The sequence below is a fragment of the Sorghum bicolor genome, chromosome 4, assembly GCF_000003195.3.
Source record: "Sorghum bicolor cultivar BTx623 chromosome 4, Sorghum_bicolor_NCBIv3, whole genome shotgun sequence".
Classification (NCBI taxonomy): Eukaryota; Viridiplantae; Streptophyta; class Magnoliopsida; order Poales; family Poaceae; genus Sorghum; species Sorghum bicolor.
The window spans coordinates 62231490-62254915 of NC_012873.2; the positions used below are offsets into that span (position 1 = coordinate 62231490).

A 23426-nucleotide genomic window follows, 5' to 3' on the forward strand; every position below is an offset into this window, starting at 1 on the left:
GTTGCTTTTAGATGCAAGAAAATACAAGATTTTCAAAAGAAAAGACAAGAAATATTCATCTAGCTTCATTCACTCTAAGGCCCTGTTTAGATTGGAGATGAAAATTTTTTGGATGTCACATCGGATGTGTCGGAAAGATGTCGGGAGAGGTTTTTAGAAACTAATAAAAAAATAAATTACATAGCTCGTCAGGAAATTGCAAGACAAATATATTAAGTATAATTAATCTATCATTAGCATATGTGGGTTACTGTAGCACTTAAGGCTAATCATGGAGTAACTAGGCTTAAAAGATTCGTCTCACGATTTTCAACTAAACTGTGTAATTAGTTTATTTTTTATATACATTTAGTGTTCTATGCATATGTCCAAAGATTCGATGGGATGATGAAAATTTTTTGGGTGGGAAACTGAACAGGGCCTAATTTTCCTCCAAAATTGGTACTGTTTTATACATCCCTAGAGAGGCAAAGAAATTTTATAGGGTTCTTTAATCCTTAAAGGCCATCCGTAATGGTTATCAAATGGAAAAAATTCTACATCACTTTCTGAACTATAAGGTGGTGTCTACTTTACCCCTCGAACTATGAAACAGTCTAATTTGCCCCCTGAACTATCCAAAACCGTTCAAATCACTCCCGGACGGTTTTTATGGTGGTTTTGCTACAATACCGTGGTTTTAACTTTTTCTTTTTTCCTATTTGTTTTCATATAATCTTTGAAAAATCATAGTAAATCACAGAAAAATCATAAAATAGAAAATCTAATTTTGTTAGACTCCGCATGAGTAGATCTACGCAATGAATATACAATATGCTATACTTTGATATAAATCTTTTTTGTAGCTTTAAATTAGTTAGAAAAATTAAATTTTATCTGTAATTAATTGGAATAATTCATAGCTGCAGCTTTTGTGGTCCAATTGTGGTGAAATTTTTATGGTGGACTAATTATTCTATGCTTTAACTATAGTAAATATTTCATACTCATAGGATCATGTATAACTAAGTTTATTCAGGTTTATGCTTGTTAAATATAAATAAATCTATAACTAAGTTATACATGATCCGATGAGTATGAAATATTTACTATAGTTCAAGCATAGAATAATTAGTCAACCAAAAAAATTTCACCACAATTGGACCATAGAAGCTGCAGCTATGAATTATTCTAGTTAATTACAGATAAAATTTGATTTTTCTAACTAATTTAAAGCTACAGAAAAAATGTATACTATTGTATATCATATTATATATTCATTGCGTAGATCTACTCATGTGGAGTCCAACAAAATTAACTTTTCTATTTTATGATTTTTCTGTGATTTACTATGATTTTTCAAAGATTATATGAAAACAAATAAGAAAAAAAAGTCAAAACCACAGTTACTGTAGCAAAATCATGGTTACTGTATCAAAACCGCCATAAAAAACCACCCGGGGATGATTTGAACGGTTTTCGATAGTTCAGAGGGTAAATTAGACTGCTTCATAGTTCGGTGAGTAAAGTAGACACCACCCCATAGTTCAGGGGTGATGTAGACTTTTTCCGTTATAAAATAGCTAGTTAGAAGAAATTTTATTGGCTCTCAATAGCACTTTACAAATAGCTAGCGAGATGGCATATAAAAATAATAAAGAAGAAGCACTCTCATTGGCTATCGAGGAGAGAGATCAAATAGCTAACGACTCATAAATAGCTAATCAGCACGGTCTTCTAGAAATAACTCTCTCACAATACTCTCCACAATAGCTAGCGACTTTCTAATAGTTAGCGACTTTCTAAGCTAGCTATTTACAAATTGTCATTGAGAGCCAATAACTAGAGATCAAATAGCTAGCGATTTAAATATCATTGTGGACACCTTTATAATTGCAGAGGAGATTGAGCTCTGTGCCAATGACGGCCACCGACGACGAGAATGGCATGAGTAAGCTTAATAGAAGACGACCCTAGTCGGATCACACGCAACAGGGAGCTCAGGACTCAAGGCTCTTATGGCCTTGTTTAGTTCCCAAATTTTTTTTAATTCTCCGTCACATCAAATCTTGCAACACATGCATGGTGTATTAAATATACAAATAAAACAAAAACCAATTGCACAGTTCATCTGTAAATCGCGAAACGAATCTTTTAAGGCTAGTTACTCTATGATTGGATAATGTTTGTCAAATAAAAACGAAAGTGCTACAGTATAAAAATCCAAATTTTTTTATGAACTGAACAAGGCCTATGATGGTGAGAAATTGGAGAGAGAGATTGGATACATTGCGAATTTGAGAGGGGAAGAGAGTCGACTATGTCTGAATAATAATGATTGAATGTATTGTTCGCTAATTTATTGTGAGAGAAAAACACTGCTGAATGACTCACCAATAGCCACATTTGCACGCAAAGCCAACGCACGGCAGGTAGCCGAAAAGAGGTGCGTCGAGTGTACATGAAGATGGGAACATCCGAACATAGAGGAGGGCATGACTAGGGCGGAGGCGCTCGACGGGGAATGTTGTGGTGTCCAGGCCACACGCGCAGGTGGCCGATGACAGGGGATAATAGTCAATGCTAGCATGGCGTGGTCAAATTGGGTCTAGATTGGACAAACAGCCTTGTCCGTGCCGAGGTGCTAAAAGTGAACTGTTTTCGCCGTTGGGGGTACCTACATTAGATGATTTTATAATTGAGGTCAAAATTAGATGAGTCCAATAGTTAAGGGGCTAAAAGTGAACTTAATTCTAAATTTAATGACAAACTTTTTGCATGCCAAAAACTTTATTATCTCAATTATTTTTTAAAAACCTAAGAAAATTATCCTATCGGGCATCCAATAAATATATATGTGATATTCCTCACTAGGAGCCTAAGTTCCCGCAAAATACGTTCCTAAGTTCTACGATAACTTATATATAAAGAACAATTGAGAAGACTAGAGCAACCTTAATTTTGAATAAGACGAAGTAATTTTTAATTTTTAATTAGCTAAGAAATATATCAAATATATGTATTTTTAACACTATTTTTCTTATAAATTTGTGTGTATCCCTTATGGACTTAACAAGTACTACCTCCGTTAATGCAATTTTTGCATTGAAATGACGTTAAAAAAGAATACAACTGTGGACGAGTTTATGGGTCATCGTAGCTAAGGTTTTGTAAAGAGTGTTATAGATGCATGGTGGCAACAGACTACTGAGTTTATGGATGCAATTATTTGTCTTGATCCAATTAACATATCCGGAGATAAAAGAGGGTAGAGTATATGTAGAAGGCATGAGCAACTTCGAGAGACTCTAAATAGAAGACGAGAATGACTCTCTAGAGTGCGTATAACTGTATAAGAGATAAAAAAACTGTTGGAGAGTAAAAAATATAGAAATTGATTTTTATAAAAATAGTTTTCTAAATAATGATTTAGAGAGTGAGATTTGCGAATATTCTTTGAGATGCTCTCGTTAAGTTTAGACAGCGGGAGGGAATAAAAAAAATCTTGGAGAACCGAATAGAAATGTTACATCAGAATAATTTTTTTTGAAGGCATGCCGACGATGTGTCAATTGGCTCAGAGTATAACACAGCTTGACCTAAATGCACTCGTCACCGTGTTCTCATTTTCTTCCTGGTTGTCACTCACATCTACACGTAAGATCTTGTTTGGATGTTCTCGGATTCACTTCAATCCACATGTGTTGGAGTGGATTAGGATGGAATTTAGTTCAAGTTCCACTCCAATCCACTCCAATACATATAGATTGATGCGAATCCGACTACATCTAAACAAGGCCTAAGGAGCAGCCGGAAAGTTACAGACGTGTCGGCTGTCGCCCCCGAAACACGCTGCTATCTTCTGACTAGGATAATCTGGCCCACAGCTCCATACTAGTACGTTCCTTGTCAGAACTCACAGCCATGTCGATGGCTTGAGATTTCTGTTGACACGAGGGTGTGGATAAGTGTAATCAACCGCACTAGCCCTGGTCTTCAACTTTAACTAACCAAACCAGTCGTAGACTATAGTTTGTCTCCTTAAGCAGATAAGCTCATGCTGTCGGCCAGCCAGAGAGTGGAATGGATATGGTATTCTTCTCTTCGATTTCCTGATCAGAATATTTCAATACTTTTTATTTGACTTGCTACATTTTGATGAACAACTTGAATAGGGGCTGGACAAGAGGCTGATGAATGTCACATTGAGCCTGTTTCTTTAAGTTTATATATCGAATTTGTTAATCATTCAATAGTGTTATAGAAATTGTGAATGACACCACTACCAACTGTCGAAAAAACATTTGAGGTAAATTTTGCCATTTAAGACGTTTGATTTCGCTAGGCACAGTTTGCTAAACGTCGATTAAAGTATAGTCATCTAATTAGTAAGCTAACTTAGTAGTTCATACCTAAACTAACAACTACTTCCCTCCATCCAAAAAAAAAACTGAATATCTCCCTTCTGGAGAAATAAAATAATTTTAAGTTTTATAAAATATATAAAAATAGAATTCATGATACACAATGAATATTATTAGATTAATTATAGAGGAATATTTTGATAATAAATATATTTGAAGATGTATATATATTCATATTTGAGATTAATTGACTTTCGCTTCAGCTTTGATTTCTTTTTTTAGAACGGAGAAGTATAGTTCATTAGTTGGCGAACAGAGACTAAAGTGTACTAATTCTAATAGTTCATGTATTCAAGAGCACAAAACAAAGTTTAGTCACCTACATAAATTTTTAGTCATATAAAACTAGTTTTAGTAACTAGTGAATTAACAACTAGTTATATCCTATCTAATCATAATAGGCTAGTTCTCGCTCAAAATGAATAGGAATGGGGAAGCTCCCCTGTTAAAAAAAGGGTTAGTTCTATTCTAAAGTTAGTTCTATTCTATCTTATCAAAATAGAGCATCTCTACGGTATGTGCTTTCGCCTTTTCCCAAAAAGTTTCTATAGAGGATTAAAAAAAAACAGAATTTTTAGGTTACAGGGGAGTGCTACTACAACAGATTGAGGAAATCCATAATCTTTATTAAGGCCTTGTTCAGTTTTCAAAAAAATTCAGGATTCCTCATCGCATCGAATCTTGCGGCACTTGTATGAAGTATTAAATATAGACGAAAACAAAAATTAATTACACAGTTTATCTGTAATTTACGAGACGAATCTTTTGAGTCTAGTTAGTCTATAATTAGACAATAATTATCAAATACAAATGAAATTACTACAGTATCCAAAATCTAAAATTTTTGCCAACTGAACAAACTCTAAGTAGGATCTACCTAGCAACTCTCTTTTCTTTTTTCTTTTCCTTAGAGCATCTGCAACATATTAGCTAAATCATTTTCTAAAGATAAATTTAGTTACTGTTGGAAGAAAAACATTCCCAACAGACTTTGTAAATGACTCTTCAAATTTAGTAGCTCTTCATCCCATCTTATTCGCTCTCTATTTTTGGATAGCCTACCTCACTAGCCATTCTTTAGAGAGTCTATTGAAGTACTCTAGTATTTTTTATTAAATCTATTTTAGAGAGTAGCTCAATCAGTAAATTTGGCCAGTATTTTTTAGTTAATCTCTTAGAGACGTTCTTACCCTCTGACGGTCTCACCTGTGCGGAGACCAACGTGTGTGGTGTCTTGGCGCAACTACGTGGCCGACCTATGCCCTCACTTGCGTGGTCGATCAGGTGGCCGTTCCCGCCCTCGTCCAGGCAAACCGTCTAAGCACTATAGATGTTGGGGTCTAGTAGTCGTGTCGAGAAAAGACGATTGAAATAAATCTCTAATTCTTTCCTTTTCTTTAGGAATTGAGAGGATATCTCGTGAGATTGAAAACTCATAGAGAAAGAAGAATTAGAAAAGAGATTTACTGGAACCTTTTTTTTTATTTCTACCACTTTTATCACTAGTCGTAGAAAAAGAGGAATGAGTTTTCTCAGTAATGTAGAGATGCTCTTAGGTACACAATTAGACACTGCCAACTCATTTTGTGAAAGGTGTGGCTCAAAAGCGAAGATTGGACCATAGATTAGTGGTCCATGTGGACAGGACTAGGCCAAGCTGAGTCAGCTCTGCACAAGCGGGCATCTGCGTGGAGAGATCGTTAAGACCAAACGGAATCTCCACAATTCTTTGGTGTAAACCTTAAGGGCGCTTTAGTTAAGTCCCCTTTAGGCGAAGACATTATACGTCAAATGATGGCTGCAGCTACTTTCTTGTGTTGTTTCTCACTTTAGTCAAGTTGTTTGTTCCACTCTTAGATTATCTTATGATTCATCAGGGTTAGATCCATATACTCTATAATACTGTACATTATCTATTTCTCCTTTTAGGAAAGTAAAGATATTTTGGTCAAAAAAGGGTGAACATCAACACATGTGTTTTCCCCCTTGTAGAATAGTGCTTTTTAGAATTGCAGCGCCACACACATCAGATCGCAGCTTGCCAGAATGATTTCATAACACATTGTGCTGCTCAAAAGTAGTTTCTATTAGTCGCTTATTAGGGTCTGTTTAGCATAGCTCCTCTCTGGCTCTAGTTTTAGCTCCTCTAGAGGAGCTTTGCCAAACATTTTTTTGTAAAGAAGTCGTTTTTAAGTAAATAGAAAAGAAGCCTCAAGTGAGGAGCCCTGCTAAATATATCTTTAGGCCTTGTTTAGTTCCAAATTTTTTTACAAAACCGACACTGTAGCATTTTCGTTTGTATTTGACAAATATTGTCCAATCATGGACTAATTAGACTCAAAAGATTCGTCTCGTCAATTTTGACCAAACTGTGTAATTAGTTTTTATTTTCGTCTATATTTAATACTCCATGCATGCGCCTAAAAATTCGATGTGACGGGAAATCTGAAAAATTTTGCAAAATTTTTTGGGAACTAAACAAGGCCTTAATGTATATAGCTTCGTTCATTTGTTTTATAAGTTGTATTTTTTCTATCAACGAACAGTGTTTTTTTTAATGTTTTTTTCATAATAAATCAGCGAATTATTTTTTTTTAAAAAAAAAAACTAAACACGGCTTTCATTTCAGCCAGATAAATTCTCCCGGCAGATAAACCCCTGTGTGTGCCTGTTGCAGGCTGCAGGCCTGCAGCAGCCAGCAGTAGCCGATAACCACGCGCAGTGCAATGCGATAGGGATGCCAGCCACGCACCCTCGCCGCCCAGGTCAATTGAAATTCGAAAGGGAGACGCTCTCTCTCTCTTCAAGCAGGAAATAAAAAAAAAGGCAAAAGAAAAAGCGTGTGGCCCTGCTTCCTCCCCAGGCCCCACGCCGTCGTCCCAGTGTTGAGCAAGCACGAGCCGAAACGGACCAAGCGCACGCGGGTTCCAAAGCCGCGCGGAGCCGAAACGGGAAAACCAGAAGAACCCCCATGTGGCGGCCTTATCCTCTTCGGGGAGACCCTCACAAAAATAAAATCATTTTATTTTAATGAGAAAAACCTGCGACAAATAGCTGTGCGGGCAGTCCACGGCAGCGAGATGATGATAATGCCGAATCCATCGCATTACTTGCGCATAAATAAATAAATAAATAAACAAACAAACCGGTCTCCCTCCTTTTTATCTCCTCCTCTCGCGCGCGTCCGCTGACTCCTCGCCTCCCGTCGCGTTCTTATCCTCCTCCTCCTCCCAATCCGGCCGCACCCATTTATATACCTGCCGTCCCTGCCTCCTTCCTCCACACCGTGTCACAGCGCTGCTCTTTTTTCCCCCTCTGCTCTCGTTCTCGACTCGTCTCGTCTGATCGGGGTTTGGACTTCATTCGGGAAGAAGATCAAATCATGGAGGCATACTTCTTGTTCCACAGCGGTCGGGCCTCCGCGTGCGCGGAGCAGGAGGAGGACATCGGCGCGCCGTCGGACTCCGAGTCCCCGTCCACGTCCATGTCCAGGGAGTCCGCGGGCTCCTCCTCCTCGTCGGAGCTCGACGACGACGCCACCAGCACCTCCTCGGGCTCGGACCCGGACCGCTTCGAGATGTCCGCGCTCATGACGCAGCTCCCCTTGAAGCGGGGCCTGTCCAGGTTCTTCGACGGCAAGTCGCAGTCCTTCGCCTCGCTCGCCGCCGTGGGCTCCCTGGAGGACTTGCCCAAGCCGGCGGCCCGGAAGCGCATCAAGCCGTCGCGGAGCTGCGGCGGCGCCCTCGACGCGCACAACCGCGGCCGCTTCCTCTCGCCGCGCAGGCATTGCACCAAGCCCAAGCCCGCCGCCGCCAGGAAGCAGGCGGCCGCGAGGAGCGGCGCGCTGTCGGTTTTCGCGGTCGCCGCCGTCGCGCCCAGGATGCCGCCGTCGGTGACGAGGCCTGAGGGCGTGGCCGCCAAGGTTCTCATCGTTAATTGAGACACGGATCGGCGGACGCTGCCTGAGCTCAACGTTGACGCACACGACACGCGCGCCTTGATGGGGTTCGCTGTCGCAGGCACAGCTACGCACCGCCGCATCACACCCCTGCCTGAACTAACAGCCAAATCAGTGGCATTCTGTTCCGTTTTTTGTTCTTGTTTCCCGATGCGTTTGTGGTCTTTGTAGACTGACCACTTTGTAATGAAAATCCACAGTTCAATTAGAATGGACTTTTAGTTGGAAACTCACTTGTCTTTTACTCCTGTGCATGCATTTCAGCATCAATCGCATTCCCTAGATCACTGGAAGAGCTAAATTTCTTAAAACAGAACTGTGATTACTGGCTCCTATCACGCGTTCGATTTGGAATGAAAACTTAGCAACGATCGCATAGATTTCATTCACGAACAACGGTCTCAAATATCTGGAAAAAAGAAGTTTCAACTTTCAAGTCTACGCGGATATTGCTACTGGTTAACTGGGAAAAAAACTGGAACCTATTCAAACCTTTTGAGCATACAAACCAGAAACCTGGCAATACTAATCCCACCAAATAAAGGAAAACCTTGAATGTGCCTCTCGTTTGAAGTTGCAGCTAAAACCTGAGTACTAACAGTTCGTGTCATAAATCTGATAAGTCGATATAAAAAATCGCATGTCTTTCAGATTTCCTCTTCATGATACAACATACAGGTGGCTCTATTCAACTTTCAGGCTACAATTTCAGAATAGAAACAAGGCCTGAGTGGATAACCAGAATAGAAGCAAGGCCTGAGTGGATAATGGTTATCCACTCCGAGAGCGGCGGTGCCTTCAGCAGTGCAGCAGTCCACAGGAATACATAAGTCAAAGTTCATCTTGAGAAACTGTTAATTTAGGATCCATCTTCATAGGTTCTGGTGGAAAGCAACGGTCCTTGAACCAAGTTCTAAAAACCAAACACTTCCATCCAAGTATGATCTGATGGGTAAGGATCTGAGAGACATGGAGCCAAGTTCATACAGCACGGTACTCAATAAACAGAATCAACTTCTGAACCAACACGGCTTGTGAACCATACACAGGCTTTCTCCCTTCACTGATCCAGTTCTTCTCCAAGCTGGATGGTTTTGCATTAGCTCGCAGGTCATCAATGAATGCTGAAACTATCTGATAAACAGAAGTCCGAAGAACATCTGCCATGGTATAAGCTTTCTTGTGCAGGCCACCTTTTTGTGTGCTTGCAATTGAAACTCCAGTGCCTTTTCGTCCTGTGGACAAGCTAGCCCACCTAATGTTTTCAGGACCCAGTGAGTGCACAGGCTGTGGGTTTGTTTTCTTTCCTAAACATGTCTCAATTGCTACTAGGGCAGACAGCAACGTTGTCATCACAGCAGCATTGCAGCCAGTGAGTTGAGCAACACCATATCGATCCTCCTGGCGTGAGCGTGCAGTTAATACTGCCAATGTCCGAGCACACCATGTGCATATCTACATCAAAGACGCACAACAATAATTTTCAGTTAGGCATTAGTACACAAAAGCAGCCTCAGGTATATGGGAAACAATCAACTATCAAACACATCCCATAGCCTCAAACAAAAAAGGCATGTTGAACACTAATGCTAACAGCTGCAATGCTGCATTCATCACCAGTATAAATAAAGTGCATTTTCAAAATTACCATATCATGAGTTTTATACTGGTATAAATTATTTTCTAATACAAAACAAAGGATTCTAACTATATGAGTGCCTGCTATCAACAGATAATGTTCTACGAGGATTCACTCAGTCATGGGAACATAATACTGCTTGTATGAATTTTAACCTTTATTACAACCAAAAACAGAAATGTGAATCCACCATACTTATTTACAATTGTTAAATAAACACAGATTTTCTTCAGTCATGCAATAGAATAGAAGTCTACAAAGGTCCTTTTGTTTGCCAGAATTCAACTGATGATTCAGGTATTGGTCATTTGGTCTTGACATGATAAAAAGCAATATCATAATATGACAAAATAATTGATTTGATCAGGTTAGGTACTTAAGGAGAAAAATATACACTATTGGTAATTAGTCATCCATGTACATTGTACTAAATCTTTATGCATACCTCGAGGTTCAAATAAGTTGGACTTATAAACCAGCATCAAGTTACATTATACACAAATGCAAGGTTCATTAAAGACACCCTCTTAATTATAAATATTTTATCATGAATGAAGAATTGCATCTACAATTAATTTACCAGCAAGTTATCAAAGTTGGTCCTATAAGGGACTTCATACACAAACATGAATAACAGTAGAAAGCTCACAGCCGAAATGCAACAGCAGAGGTTGTAGCTTTACCTGGGAATCATCAAATGCACTAAAGAGTTTGGACTGTTGGAGCATCAGTTCTGGCTTATCACTAGATAAACCTTCAAGGGCTTCAGCAATTTTTGAAGTAAACTCCTCAAGTGGCTTCAGACAAGCTGTCACAATTCTTTTATAAGTTTCACCAGATTCCTCGAAGAAAGCAGCTCTGCGCCACGGTTCCACATTACACTCAGATACCACACACAAATCTTGGTAAGCAAGATATTGTATCAATGATCGTGAATCACTTTGTTCCAAAGTTTCCAGGATAAATTCAGTGGGGTTAGTCTCTGCAGCGGCAGTGCTCTGAGGTGGAGCAAAACTGCACCTCCTTGTATGTACGACCTGAAATTTGTTGGAAGGGGATTGGTTACATACCAACATATTCAAGTTAGTCAAGCTCCAAAGACTGAAGACGAAGAATACGAAGAACAGACCTGGACAAACTGATAGTTTATTTCCAAACAGAAGGAAACAGCAGCAGTCACCATTAAAATGCTGATCTCAGTAAGTATAACAGAACCTCCCTTTCTGAATTGCCAAGGAAGAAAGAAAACTAGGAAATGGGAAATGAGGAAGGCCTGGATTGATAACTTTAGAGCCCTATTTCCAGATGGTAGGAGACCCATCTTCAATCCATAGAATAGAGGTCGCTGCACACAAAGGAAGTGAAAATTAAGACAAATGGAGAACTACTTAATCGATCGGAGGGGAAAATCTAAGGTTACAAGTTACTACTCGCTCAAACAAATGCGAACAATTAGATGACATTTTTGCGTTAAAAATTACCAAACAGACTTATCAAAGAATTACTAATTTTGTAAGTTTGTCAAGCCACGAATCACGTATCAGTTATAAATTCACTGCATTAGAGCAGATGTAAGTGGGGAAATGCATCCAGGCAACATAAAGATAAGGAATATCAACTGTATGGATGCAAATTTGATCATAGCAACTCCTGGAAGAAGTGGAAGCCTATGCTAGACTACCAGAACAAGTTCAATAAATCCTGGCTCAAAATTTCTAATCTTATATAAACAACACACTGTTTATCTCTCGGCCGCCTTTGTGACAGCTTCTTCACCAGTGTTATAAGACAGAGTAGGCACGCCCACACCCATCTGATCCATTTTCAGTTCATAACCCAACTGATCAGTTTTCAGTTCATACCCTCATCTTATCAGCTTCCAGTTCACACGTGAATCGAAAATAAATTGTAGAGGAAGCTGTAGAGCACAACAGCAACTAGGAGGCACACAAGAGCAAAATAATAACAGCCAATGCTTGTGTTCATTCAACAACAGAAGTCACTAGTATCAACCTAAGTGAGTAATCCAAAAGCACACCGGTTAAGCAATAATTCCAACCTCTATTACTGCAATAGTGTTGTGTGGACATTTACAGATCATCTGGAATTTCAGAACACTCAAACCTGTTCTCTGTATGAGAAACCACAGTTTTCCCCAATCTACTCACCTGCAAGACGGGGAACTGGAGCAACCACCTCCGACGGCCAAAATAGTGCCCGGCGAAGATGGACCCAAGCACGGCGCCTCGGAACCCGAGCCAAGCGACGGCCTCCCACCCGGCGTCCTCGGGTAGCATCGCCGCCGCGGCGCCCACGCAGAGCGTGCCTGCCGCGGCGAGGAGGGCGGTCGCGAGAGCGCTCCGGGGCAGCGGGGGAGGCCGCGGGTGCGGGGACTCGGTGAGGAGGAGCGCGAGCGCGAGGAGCCCCGTGGCGGCGCAAGAGAGGAACGGGTCGAGCGCGAGGAGGAGGCCGGTGGGGACGCCGAGGAGTGGGTGGCTGCGGCCGCGCGGGAACACCGCGAGGCGGAGCGCGGAAGCGGCGGCCGAGAGCGCGGCCTGGAAGGCGAAGACGGCGAGCCACCGCTGGCCGACAGCGTCGCGGGGCGCGCCGCGCGGCGGGGCACGGTCCATGGCGGCGACGGCGGCGAGTGGCGAGGGTTTTGGAAGGTTTTGAATCTCTCGAGTTTTTTCCCCCGTTCCCCTCACGGACTGGGGTCTTGGCCTATGACGGGTGTTCTGCGCGTTTGAACGGGAAGAAACCTGGGGGCAAGCCGCAAGCGTGTCCGTGACGGCGTGACTCCGTGTGCGTGTGGGGTGAGGACGTGAGGTCCTGGTGTCGTGTCTGGTAGTTTGAGCGGCGACCACAATGTGATACTAGCTTCCATCGTAGCTTAATTGCTAAGCTACATAGTGATGGTCTTTATATTTTTTCTATACTATAAAAAATTTAACTAGTCGTAATACTCGAATCCAAAATCTGAAGCACAAGAATTTGACAAATCTTTTTGCCAGGGATGAATCGTGAATGAAAACTAGCTTAATAGGACGCCCAGACCTATTTGTGACATGCTTGGACACGCTCAATAGGATGACTTAGGGGGTGTTTGCCTGATGTTGTTAAAGTTTAATAGCTACTATAGTATTTTTGTTTATTTGACAATTAGTGTCCAATCATAGACTAATTAGGCTCAAAATATTCGTCTCGCAAATTACTCTCTAACTATGTTTTTAGTTTTATAAATAATCTATATTTAGTATTTCATGGATGTGTCCAAATATTTGATGTGACAAGCGATAAACTTTAACAGGTGCAAACAAACAGAGCCTTATGCACAAAGCTCATAAAGAGCATAACAATTATTTATGTTATTACAAATTTGGTGAAAAAATAATCTATCTATCAAAAACTAAAGTTATGACTTCAATTCTCTGTTTTTATTCATGTTATAAAAATTTCGATTTCGCCTTTATTATTCCCACATCTACGGCTCTACTTTAGGGGACGAAGAGAAAAAGGTAACGGAAAGAAAGGGAGATGGAACGGTATCAAAAACGGTAAATCTGTATGTTGCCTGGGTAATTTTTTCTTTTTTGTCACCCAGATTTATGGCCATCAGATCCATCTCTTATTTGATTCGGTCCTTCCTTTCTTCTTTGCTTCTATGTTAGAAATCCGTTTTGTTCATTGTCTAGATTTCAAGTAAAATGCAGATTCGTGTCCATGCTCGGTGTCAGCATGTTTTTCTTGTTCATGTGTTATTTTAATTCATGTCTTTCTCTTACAGTCTCATATTGTAAACTTTACATTGATTATGTTGGTGTAAACTTATTTTATTATTGGTGTAAATTTGTTTTTTATCTGCTCTCTGAATTTTGTGTTTTTGATATGTTTTCAATTTGAATTTATTCCGATTTGCCTTCCATAGAATTAATTTGTCTCTGTAATGTGTGTTTTTTATATGTTTTCAATTTAAATTTCTTTTAATTTGCCTTCCATATAATTAATTTGTCTTCGCGATTTGTGTTTTTATTTTTTCAATTTGAATTTGTTCAAATTTGCCTAGATGTAGGTCTTGTGGTTTTCAAATTTGGGTGTTTGATTTCCATGTGTCACCTGTTTTGTAATTGATACGGAAACTGAGTTTTTTTAATTGTTTCCGTCACCCCAGTGACAAGAGCCTTTAAATCACCCATGTTTCCAATAGACAGATTCATAAAAAAAAAGGAACGAAATGGATAAACAGACGGATAAAAAATGAAAATACAGTAAATAAGAGAAATTAAGTACTCAATATGTCCTGTAATATAAATTATTTTAGCATTTAAAAAATGTTCTCGAATATAATGTATTCTGGAGGACAAACCTAATTTTATATTAAATATTTTTTTATTTATCAACCAATCACTGTTAATCTCGTTGATGATAGCGTCTGATTAAAAAATAAAATAAAGATACATACATCTTTTATATCCTCTTTTAATTTGTCATAAATTTCCTAAAATACACTATACAAGACAGAGGGAGTAGATAGGTCGAGGGGGGGAAGAAACAGAGAAAAGAACTCGTCACTCTCTAGTATTTCTTTTGACACGAGTAACTCTCATTTCCATTAAAGCTTAACGGAAATGCAAGCATTCAAAGTTTAACAGCTAGATAGAACTAAAAGCATCTCCAAGAGTCTTTGCAAATACCATTCTCTAAATCATCATTTAGACAATCATTTCCATAAAAAATCGCTGTCTATATTTCTTCACTCTTCAATATCTTTTCTATCTCTCATACACACTCTAGAGAGCCATTCTCATCTTCTATTTTTAGCTAGCGAAAATCTAAAATAAAAAATAGCTATATTTGCATAACCATTAGATAAGTTGTTGGAGGGTAATTTTTCACCAAAATCTCTATTCCTTTAAGAATTTAGAGGGTCTCTTCCTTTCCAAGTCGCTCTCTAGTACTGTATTAGAGAAAGATAAGAAACGGACAACTACTATAGTCCAAAATTCAAAAGAACTACTCGTCACTCTCTAGTTTTTCCTCCAGGCTGGTAAAACTCAAAATGGAGGTGGGTGATCCACGTAGCAAACCGCCATCGATCCAGCTGATTTCCGGAAGAGCACTGGTTGCTCCATCTGTATTCCGCTGACCCAATGGGCCTCAATGGGTATTACGGATACCTCCAAAATTACAGGAAGGCGAGGGTGTGTGAGAAAAAAAAGGAGAAGCCACACTTTGGGAACTACTCGTCATATGTGCTGCGGAGTAATCGATGAGCTGGTGGAGTGCGTGCGAGTGCTCCGGCTGCAGTAGCTCTGCTGCTGCCACCGCCACCCACACGGCTTCCCCGGCCGCTCCTGTGCCCGCGGCACCCGTTGTGGAGCCGTGTGCGGAGGTGTTGGCTTCTACGAAGCAGGTTTAGGTGCGACAACATACTCATTCGAGCTCCGCGACGGAGGCGCCGACAACGGCGGCGTGGTGAGGCCCTATTGGTTCGCGACGAAGCTGATGGACAAGGTAGCCCTAAGAGAGCCGGTGGAAGCCGAGTGATGCGCAGACGGAGTGGGACATCCTCCAGCTGCACCCAAGCCAATTAGCATAGGCGACTTGTGTCCTAGCGTCGCGCCATGCGCGTCCTGGTCGAGGTAGACCACTTACGAAGTTACGATGGTAGCTCACCAACAGCAACTACAAGTGAGAGCGAACAGAGGAGAACGACGAGGACGGTCTCTAGTGAAGTAGCGAGAGGAAAGTTGTTGTACCAGCCGCAACGCCTCATTGGCGGTTGGCCAAGGTTCGAGCTCAGCGGTATGTATTGAGCCAGAACTCTCGCCGTATGTATTGCCAGACGGGGAGGATCAAACCGCTGGATCCTTTGGTTCTTTGGTTTTCGATCCATCAATCTAAATTCTTTGATATATCAGAATTGAGCCCATTTGGTTCCATTTTATGGACCGGTTCAATAAACCGCTCCACTGATCCGAACCACAACCATTTTAAGGTAAAACAAGTCCTTTTGAAAAAGTTTTGATCAAATATTAAAAATATAAATCATGAGTAACTTTTAATTTGTTGAGTTTAAAAATATGAAAACCACGTAAACAAATTTGTCTTGAAAATGTTTTTATAACAATATGCATATACCACTGATCAATTTTTTTTTTATAAAGTAGTAGATGAATCCATAGTATTATTATGTGCATGTCTAGTGCATCTCGTAAAGTTGATCCGGTAAACACCAGGAAAGTAGGAAACGCAGGTACGCGTCGGTCAATTCACGCGCATGGCACTATGCCAGCGGCAGCAGTTCCTGCGTGACGACCGCTCGATTGTTTCCGATGGATCAGCTGCTCCTCGCTTCTATCACAGCGATGAATGAATTAATGGTCATCCGCACGATACATGCTAACCACTGAGAAACGGAACGGCGAGTTGCATTGGTTAATCGCTTGGCCTTTGGCATCCAACTCAAATTAACTCGGCACTACGGCAGGCATTACCCTATAAATAAATCGCCAACTCCGTTGCGTTCCTGCGTATACCATACTGCAAACTACGACCACGAACAGCTGTGTAGTCTGCAATCGGTCAACCGCTTCTTCTTCTTTTTCACTCGCCGGAGTTCGGCACGATGAGCGACTACTTCGACAGCGACTACGACGACGTCGTGCTGGTGCGGCCGGAATCGCCTGACGGCCACGTCTTCCGAACCAAGTCTGTGACTGTGAGGGGGAGGGCGAGTAGCAGTAGCAGGTACGGGGCGCGGCAGCAGAGCGAGCTGGAGAGGCACATGTTCTCGTGGACGCTACAGGATGTGCTCAACAAGAATCTACTAAAGAAAAAGGTGAGCATCTGCTTTTTTTTTGCTTTTCCTTTTAGCCTGTTTATCAAGCAGAAGAGAAATGCGTATACCAGTTTTTTATTCTGATTAATTAACCTAGCTACATTTGTCAGTGTTTTCGTTTATATTCACATGTTCTTCGAACATCACACATGCATGCGTATCAATTTTCTTTTGGGTTGTTGATGAATACTCCACTTCTGAACCTGAATTTGTCACTGGAGTGTGGACAAATTACGTATGACAGCTTCGCCAAAGAAAAAGAAAAAGAAAAAGAAAATAAAACGTAACGACCGGTAACAAGAAATCCATGATGACAAATATAATGCAGGTGAAGAAAATACCCAGGACTTTCATTTCACTGGAGAATTACATGCAATCCTTTACCGCACCGTTGATCGAAGAGACCCGTGCCGATCTATGCTCGGCGCTGGAAGGCATCAAGCACGCGCCAGCAACCGATGTGGTCAGGATGGAGCAGCTTGACACGGACCAGGCCATCTTCGGCATCGCGGTCAGGAAGGCCAAGGTCGATTCTGAGTCGACACAGTCACAGCGAGAGCGAGATGTCTACGCCCCAAGGGACGCCGACGTGCTGTTGCTGACGGATCGGAAGCCCAGGCACATGTCGGACCTGGGACGAACCCGGAAGTCCTACGTACTAGGCTCGGTGCTGAGAGCCAATAGTGGCAACGGCACGGTGGTGCGGCTGTCGCGAGCGCCCGAGGAAGGATTGCCCCTTGTTGCGGTGTTTCTCATCAATATGACCACGTACAATCGCATACTGAATGCTCTGGATGTTCATGCTGCAGCGTGTAGGAACACTAGCATCATCCAGAAGGTTCTCAATCCAAAGGTATATATAATACATTTCTCTAGCTGTGTATATTGAACATGCTGTGATGCTCATATGGGAAACGGTTTGGCCAGGAGTACAATTCATCTACCTCAGGACCACCTCTGCATTTGCTCGATGAAGCGCTCAGTGGCCTCGAGAATTTCGAGCTCAACGCGTCGCAACTGATGGCCGTGCACGACTGCGTCTCAGCAGTGCAGCAACCGACCTGCTCCGTGCGACTCATCTGGGGGCCTCCTGGGACCGGGAAGACGAAGACCATCAGCACCCTCCTGTGGTCCATGCTGGTCAAGAACCACCGGACAGTGACCTGCGCCCCGACGAACACCGCGGTGGTGGAGGTCGCATCTCGGGTCCTTGATCTCGTCGACGAGTCGTCCTCCGGTGGTGGCAGACATGGCAGGAAGTGCTTCCTGAGCGACGTCGTGCTCTTCGGCAACGAGGGCAGGATGGGTGTGGAAGAAGGGAACCTACAAAAGATTTTCATGGAATCCCGTGTTCGACGTCTGCGTCAGTGCTTGATGCCTGGCACAGGTTGGGCACAGTCCCTGAGTTCCATGCTGCGGCTTCTACAGCATCCGTCGGTTGAGTACCATAGGTACGTTCAGGGCTTAGAGTCTGAGATAAGGGAATTGGTTTCAGATGAAAATGATTTGAGAGACGAACTTGGTCGCTATCTGAAAAACAGAGAGGAACTTACTAACCGAACTAAGGTCGAGAAGGTTCAGGAGATACAGAAAAAATTAGAGAAAATACAGAAAGAGATACGAGAATTGAAGGAGGAAATGCCGTTCAAGATATACTTCCAGAGTAACTACACAATGCTTGTGAATCATCTGCACACTTGTGTTAAAACTTTTGGCGATGATCTTCCCAGATCTGTAACGTCAGAAGAAAATTTTCGCTGCATGGCAGAGTTGCCGGCCTTGCTCACTGCGTTTGGGGAACTTGTGCAGTCTGAACCAGAGCAACAGCTGCAAGCACTCTTCAGAAATGCTGAAGATGACGGAGGGATCCGTTCATTGTTCCGGAGTCTGGTGTCACAGGTGCAGACAGATGTGAGTTTCGAGCTCAAGGAAGCGAGATCCTCGTGTGTTCAGAAGTTACAGCACCTGTCTGATCACTTTGAGCTTCCCGACATGTTTGAGAGCAGAACGATCGAGGACTTCTTGCTTCAGAGGGCCAAGAGCGTGCTCTGCACGGCTTCTAGCTCGTACCGTCTGCACTGCCTGCAAAACGCCCAGCCGTTCGAGGTACTCGTCGTGGACGAGGCAGCGCAGCTCAAGGAGTGCGAGTCATTGATTCCTATGCAGCTGCCTGGCGTCCGTCATGCCGTTCTCATCGGTGATGAGTACCAGCTACCAGCTCTTGTCAAAAGCAAGGTGTCTCCTTTTTTTGTTTATGGCTATTTCCTCAGCCGTTATTTTAAATTTGTTTACAATTCAGCTTAGATGAAAACGATCTAAAACTCTCCGTACAGGTTTGTGAGGACGCCGAATTTGGAAGAAGCCTGTTCGTGAGGCTGACATCCTTGGGGCAGCCGAAGCACCTCCTCGACGTTCAGTACAGGATGCACCCATGGATCAGCAAGTTCCCCGTCGAGAGCTTCTACGACGGCCGGATAACCGACGGCCCCAACGTGCTCAAGAGAAACTACGAGAGGCGGCACCTGAGCGGCCCAATGTACGGCTCCTACTCCTTCATCAACATCGACAGCGGGAACGAGAGCACGGGCAAGCATGACCGGAGCCTCATCAACTCCATCGAGGCCGCCGCCGTGGTCCGCATCCTTCAGAGGCTCTTCAAAGGTTAGTGTTCCCCGCTCCGTGAGATATTCTCTCTTTTTTTTTTGTACTCGTGACTTTAATTTTACACGTAGCGTCTGCTGTATGCAGAGTCCGTCGACACGAAGAGGGGCGTTCGCGTGGGCGTGGTGTCGCCGTACAAAGGCCAGGTCCGCGCCATCCAGGAGAAGATCACCGGGGCGGCGTTGGCGGCGCACGAGGGGGGTTTGTTCTCGGTGAAGGTGCGGTCCGTGGACGGCTTCCAGGGCGCGGAGGAGGACGTGATCATCTTCTCCACCGTGCGCAGCAACAAAGCCGGCAAAATCGGCTTCCTCGCCGACATCAACCGCACCAACGTCGCGCTGACGCGGGCAAAGTGAGTGGGAGCGCTTGTAATTTTTCTCCGGCAACGCATGGTTGTCTGATCTCTGGGTTTCACCGTGTTGCCGCCTTTTGTGTTCGTCGGCAGGCATTGCCTGTGGATTCTGGGCAACGCCAAGACGCTGGCGAGCGCCAAGACAATTTGGCGGGGGATCGTCGCCGACGCCAAGGACCGGGGCTGCTATTTCGACGCCACGGACGACAAGGACCTCAACAATGTGATAATCAAGGCCGCCATCGAGCTGGACCAAGTGGACAGTCTGCTCAAGTTGGATGGCCTGCGTATCAGCGGCGGGTCGAGGTCCGGGTTTCGACCCTAACAAGTTTGGCCGTAGTAGCCACCCATTATTAGCCATCGCTATGTACTTTACTTGCTTCTTTATGAGGTGATGGATCTGGAACCCTTAAATAAACAACGCCAGGAGGACGGTACTACTGAAATTAGTTTACGCACACGAGGTCAACTATACTAGTCGCTAACGTCATGAAAAGAAACGTTTGAACAACCATTATTATTCCCACGAACATTGACGTCCTAGTGTAACAATAATTTGTTTCCACTAATAAGTGCAAGTTTGTTAACTACGTTGGGTGACAACTCCATATAGGCTTATGGAAATATACGGAGTAGTAGATAGCATGTGGACAATGCATAGCAACTAAGCAACACACAACATGTTGATTTTCTGATGCTTCAAACGACTATTATGGAGTGTAGAAGAATCAAAGGCCAATTAGCGTGTGATGATGAGAGTCTCCTAACATTAAAAAATACGAATCAGGATAAGGTGCTCTATTTAAAGGCAATCACGAGTTCTGCACGCAGCATTTTTTAACGGGTACGACCAATGGAACGGAGCGAGTTATGCAAGACACTGACTAATGGAGGCGAGGAGAGTTGATGAGTGCCTATATGTATAGCAGTAGAGCAACAAGAAGCCACAGACGACACACGGCGTCCGCGGCAAGATGGTCGCCGGCGAGAATGGATGCGCAAACGCCTTCTCCAAGTATGAGGAATTGGCGTCGTCCCTCCCTGCATCCCAGAAGGGTATCGGGAGCTCCCCGTACCGGAAGCACGAAGGCTTCTGGTACCCGGAGCACCAGCTGGCGCCGACGCTGGCGATGCGGGACACGTTCGTCGCCCGCCCGACCGACATCATCCTCGCCACCATTCCCAAGTCCGGCACGACGTGGCTTAAGGCCCTCGTCTACTGTGTCGTCCACCGCGGCCACCACGCGCCGGCCGACGAGCGCCACCCACTCCTCGTCTCCAGCCCGCACGACGTGGTCCCGTTCCTGCACTCCATCTACGAGAACCACCGCTCCGCGTCGCCCGTCCCGGTCCTCGAAGAGATGCCGTCGCCGCGTGTCCTGGCCGTGCACGCGCCGTTCACGGCCCTGCCGCCATCGGTGCGGGAGTCCGCGTGCCGCGTCGTCTATCTGTGCCGAGACCCCAAGGACACTTTTGTCTCGCTCCGTCACTACGTCGACAAGATCAAGCCCGAGGGATCCGCCATGACGCCGTTCGCCGAGGCGTTCGACCTGTTCTGCGACGGCGTGTCACCGTTTGGGCCGGTCTGGGACAACATGGCCGAGTACTGGAAGAAGAGCATGGCGCGGCCGGAGGAGGTGGTGTTCCTCCGGTACGAGGACCTGAAGGAGGACACTGTGGGGAACGTGAGGCGCCTAGCGGCGTTCCTCGGCTGCCCATTCACCGACGAGGAGGCAGAGAGAGGCGTCCCTGAGGCGATTGTGACGCTGTGCAGTATGGACAAGATGAGGAGCGTCAAGGCCAACCGGGATGGGATGCACTGGAACGGCCGTTCACGATTCAAGAACTCGGCCTTCTTTCGAAAGGGGGAGGTCGGTGACTGGAAGGCGCACATGACGCTGGATATGGCGAGGAGACTGGATGACATCGTGGAGGAAAAACTGCGAGGAATAGGATCTGGGCTCTCCATGATCGGCCAGCCATGATCGATCATCAATGTGTGGGTCAGGTGTGGATCGCCTGTCCTGCATCTATTGCTGGGCTTCGGCTCCGATTGTCTTAGCCCAAACCGCCCTTTTCAACACTACTTCGGCACTACTGTAAACAATATTTTCCTTTCATAACAAATAAGCATTAGACAAATTTCAGCGAAAGCAGTCGTTCCTGATTCTTCAGGCAGAATAAAAGTCCCACATCATTGTAACAAACACACGGTGTGTGAGATAAGTTCATGCACATTGCTCACCATCTGAACACAAACATGCTACAGATTGCTTGGTTAGTATTTGTTTCAATTATAAGTTCATCATGACACTGAAATAAGTAAACAACCATCAGCTGGATGAGGAATTTAAGGTACAAATATAAAGCTTCAATGGATCTGAATATGAATCAAATCGAAGTGCTCATCATCATCGAGATGAAAGCCACTGCCTTCTCAATTTATTAGTAAGGCCATGTGAAACGGACATCTTCACATCCTAAAGAATCAGTAACTTCGTTTCAAATTTTCCTCTAGCTAATTCATATCACCGGAACATGTTCTGAATTTTCCCTCTCCTCATTCGTATCCCTCTATGGTTACAAAAATGCGTGTTACCTTATTCTGAGATCATCCGGTACAGAGTTACCAGTCACACCTCCGCTGGCTCTGGCTCTGCCTTCTCCTCACCGGATTCCGCGCCCACGGTCGGCGTTACCATCATTGCCGGATCTACAATTAGCGCGTCGCCGCCGACCTCACGGCATCGCTCGAGCATGGACTCGGACTCCGCCTCCTTGCCAAGGACGAGGTACAGCACGCCCTGGCAGAAGAGCGGGCGGTAGTCGGCGGGGTCCTCCCGCGCAAGCTCCTCGAAGGCAGCGATCGCCTCGTCCACCATCCCGTCCACGAACAGAGCCTGAGCGGCTAGGAGGCGGGCGTAGCTCTCTCCGCATCCGGCCGCGGCCAGGCGCGAGCGCGCCTCGTCCGCGCCGCCGATGCGAACGAGGCAGGCGGTCTCGATGATGAGCTTCTCGAAGGGGTGGGACTCGGTCTCGGAGGCGTCTGGGATGGCGTCGTCGGCCTCGGGGGACACCGTGACCGTGAGGGGAGTGGGCGGGGGTGGGAGCGCGGAGGGGGTGCACGCGAGTGCCGGGGAGGTCACGGCGAGGAGGACGGCGGCGGAGGCGGCCATGCGGAGTGAGGAGAGGATGGGGTGTGCAGAACTGGCGGTGGCTTTCGCGGCGGCAGGGAGAAAGGAGCGGCGCCGGGAAGAGGTGGCTAGGTAGATGGGGGTACGGAGGGAAGAGGCGGCGGCCGCGGGAGCGAGAAAGGCCATGGTAGCGGCTAGGGTTTGTGGGGCGGCGATTGCCAAGGTCTTTGAGACTGGAAGCAGCGGGGCGGCGGCGGAGTTGGGTGAGGCGAGAGCAGGTCTGGTAGTACTGGTACTCTTCTCTGGTGAAGAAAAGATCTGAAACTTCGGTTGGTTTGGTGAATTAGGGGTGGGTGGCATTTGCGTCTCTGACTCGTGGGGCCCACCGATCTGCCTAATGAGCAAGTGGCGGCGACTTGCGTGGATCCTCTAGTCCCAAAT

At 44.5% G+C, this 23426-nt stretch overlaps 5 protein-coding genes across 5 annotated transcripts; 3 read left to right on the forward strand and 2 right to left on the reverse strand.

Moving 5' to 3' along the window:
* Nucleotides 7640-8594, forward strand: LOC8076022. The gene has a single exon (XM_002452699.2). It carries the CDS (start codon nt 7786-7788, stop codon nt 8341-8343), a length of 558 nt encoding a protein of 185 aa, XP_002452744.1. The 5' UTR covers nt 7640-7785; the 3' UTR covers nt 8344-8594.
* LOC8076023 lies at nt 8770-12825 on the reverse strand. Its single transcript, XM_002454422.2, has 4 exons — nt 12169-12825; nt 11130-11345; nt 10684-11037; nt 8770-9816 (listed from the first exon to the last, which is right to left on the reverse strand). The coding sequence occupies exons 1-4, from the start codon at nt 12628-12630 to the stop codon at nt 9343-9345; spliced, it is 1506 nt and encodes a 501-aa protein (XP_002454467.1). The 5' UTR covers nt 12631-12825; the 3' UTR covers nt 8770-9342.
* On the forward strand, nt 17810-20388 carry LOC8073206 (uncharacterized ATP-dependent helicase C29A10.10c). The gene is made up of 5 exons (XM_021459598.1): nt 17810-18686; nt 18744-19073; nt 19172-19499; nt 19587-19851; nt 19945-20388. The coding sequence occupies exons 1-5, from the start codon at nt 17859-17861 to the stop codon at nt 20174-20176; spliced, it is 1983 nt and encodes a 660-aa protein (XP_021315273.1). The 5' UTR covers nt 17810-17858; the 3' UTR covers nt 20177-20388.
* Nucleotides 20826-21836, forward strand: LOC8076024 (cytosolic sulfotransferase 15). The gene has a single exon (XM_002452701.1). The coding sequence runs from the start codon at nt 20826-20828 to the stop codon at nt 21834-21836; it is 1011 nt and encodes a 336-aa protein (XP_002452746.1).
* LOC8076025 lies at nt 22171-23297 on the reverse strand. Its single transcript, XM_002454423.2, has one exon. The coding sequence runs from the start codon at nt 23169-23171 to the stop codon at nt 22485-22487; it is 687 nt and encodes a 228-aa protein (XP_002454468.1). The 5' UTR covers nt 23172-23297; the 3' UTR covers nt 22171-22484.